The sequence below is a fragment of the Ceratina calcarata genome, unplaced genomic scaffold, assembly GCF_001652005.2.
Source record: "Ceratina calcarata isolate Rehan_Ccalc_2016 unplaced genomic scaffold, ASM165200v1 scaffold35, whole genome shotgun sequence".
In the NCBI taxonomy this organism is placed as follows: Eukaryota; Metazoa; Arthropoda; class Insecta; order Hymenoptera; family Apidae; genus Ceratina; species Ceratina calcarata.
The window spans coordinates 369,999-372,557 of record NW_017157933.1 but is presented as its reverse complement, the minus strand read 5'-3'; the positions used below and the strand labels follow the sequence as shown (position 1 = coordinate 372,557).

General features: G+C 34.1%; 1 protein-coding gene across 6 annotated transcripts in view; it reads left to right on the top strand.

Moving 5' to 3' along the window:
- The window catches only part of Rfwd3 (ring finger and WD repeat domain 3), a 3,871-nt gene extending 1,341 nt beyond the window's left edge, over positions 1-2,530 (top strand). For 2 of the 6 annotated variants that reach the window (XM_026813682.1, XM_026813681.1), the window contains exons 2-3: positions 65-277; positions 606-2,527. In XM_026813682.1, the coding sequence (XP_026669483.1) occupies positions 88-277; positions 606-2,098 (1,683 nt within the window). In that variant the 5' untranslated portion in view covers positions 65-87 and the 3' untranslated portion in view covers positions 2,099-2,527. Of the gene's footprint in view, positions 1-64; positions 278-605 lie in introns of all 6 variants that reach the window. The other 4 variants (XM_018024978.2, XM_018024977.2, XM_018024976.2 and 1 more) reach the window with 3 other exon arrangements.
- The last annotated feature ends 29 nt before the right edge of the window (positions 2,531-2,559 follow it).

The following is a 2,559-nucleotide window of genomic DNA, read 5'->3' as shown; positions in this document are numbered from 1 at the left end:
GTATAATATAGAATACTGAATATATAATTACAATAATTTACTTAAATTTAATTAAATGTTGCAGAAATAGTTGTAGAAATAGTGGGCATGGACGTAATAGTCGAAGACCATTCGGAAGAATCTGAGAGTCTTGCAAGTGAAGATCATGAAAATGGTAATGGTGAAAATGCCGAGAACAGGAATGTTATTATTAGTGAAAATGTGAACAATGAAAATAGCAATAGCAATGAAAATACTGATAATAATGTAGGAGATGCGGCTCAAGTAATAGAAGTAGGTAAGTTCATTGTGTCTTTTACATACGAAGAGTTCAGAACCAGAAATGGTCATGTCGATTTTCACTGGACTATGCGATCAAGTTGCTTAGTTGTCCAACAAGGAACAGTAAATAGAAATCATTTAGTGACAGATAATTTGATCATTTCATGTACAGAATGAATTGCAATAAAATGAAATGATTGAGCAGTCACGTATCTTGCACCGAAAGAACTACAAATTTCTGCCTTCGAGAGGCAACTGAAAATCAAGTTAATCGTTTCTTGCTATTTATATTATAGCTTATGTTTTTAAATGTATTTAGAAAATAGTGTTATATTTTATTTCAGTAGACTCTGACGAAGATCAATCAAAAGCAAAGAAAGCAAAAGAAACGCCTTTGGATGAATCTGACACTGATATTGATCAATATTGCCCAATATGCATGGACACATGGACCAGTTCTGGCGAGCATCGCCTGTGTTGTTTGCGCTGTGGACATTTATTTGGACACAGTTGTATCTACAGATGGTTACAAAGTATTTGTACTAGTGCAAATCGCCGTTGCCCACAATGTAATAAAAAGGCTGCAGTAAAAGACATCAGAAATCTGTATGCCAAAAAGTTAGTATCAATAGACACTGCCGAATTAGATAATTTAAAAGCACAATTAGCTACGGTTACAAATGAAAAGAATCAGATAAAAATGGAACTTTCAAACTACGCTATGAGAGAAACGTTGTTTGAACAACAGATTTCGCGTATGAAGATGCGTATATCTGAACTAGAAAGAATGCAGTCAGAAGGAACTGCCTACTCACAGCAAAACGTTTCTAAACACATGGTTAAAAAGTTCCATTTAGATCGATCTATAGAGGTATGTAAGGAGGGCGGTTGCCGAGTATTGGATTACAATCCTTGGTTTGGAATTCTAATTGCGTCGCAAAAGTCTTCAAATAATTTATTTCCGGGCTACGGTATTAGAAAGATTGACACGGAGAAGTTTCAAACACGACAGTTTATTTTCTTACATACTGAAGCGATAAGGGACATGGGGTTTAATACGACAAAAAAGGAATTGCTGCTTAGCGTTGGTTTTGATAAATGCGCAAAATTAATAGACGTTAGGAATAATAGTATTGTGCATAGCTATCAAACAGAATTTGCATTGTGGAGTTGTTGTTGGTCGAGCGACGATCCGCACATGTTCTTTGTAGGTGCACAGAACGGATCTATAACGCAGTTTGATATGAGGCAACTTTCTGGTGCTGTCGAAGCTTTGGACAACCCAGGTGACAGATCACCTGTGGCTTCTCTAGCATCAGTACCCTTTAATCCTGGTAGCGGTATCAGTCGAGGCGGGTTCATAGCATGTCGCTTAAATTCATGTTACGCTTATGAACAAAGAGAATCAAAATACGTACCAAAACAAATATTCCTTGAAGGCCCGTTTGTATCTGTGTGCTACGACGAGAAAAATAATCATACGTTAATATCGTCTCGACCAAATGCTAGGCAGCCCCACATGAGGCACATAGTATGTACGATAGAAAAGGGAAACGACGACTCAACCATTTGTAACGTAGTGCATACATTTCACGCTGGTAATTCACAACAATTTATGTCTCGTCCGTGTTACATAAATGTTGAAAATGATACATTGGTTGCTGCGCATCAAGAATCTAATAGTAATATATCATTGTGGAGTGTATCAACTGGAAAACAAGTAAACTGTTTGCCTGTTTCTGATCCCGTAGTGGATTTGTGCTCAGTTCATGTTAATGATAATTTATTCTTAGCAACTCTTTCTCAAAAAAAAGTTAGAATTTATTGTCATGGATAACTATCATCGTTATAAAAATAGAGAAACAAGTCTTTCATACATACGTATATCCTAAATTTATATCACCAAGACATGAGATTTGTTAATATATTTTCTACTTTAAATGTAAACGAGATTTTGTGTACAAGATGTGTGATAATATTGATAGAATATATAAGATATAGACTATTATAAATATGACCAGATATTGATAACGCTGCATAAATCTTCCGTATACATAAATTAAATTACAGAAACATATTGATTACAAATTTTGAAGTTACCGTTGTTCATTTTGCCTTTGTTATTGTACATCCAATTGTGTATTTATTTTATGTATCATATAAATAATTTTTATATAAAAAGACTGCTTCAATGACTATATTAAACACTATTTCAAAGTATTAATGGTAAAAATGATTGTTATTCTAATTCAAATCAAAATAATGCACTACATGAAATCAACAATAGTATAAAATAAA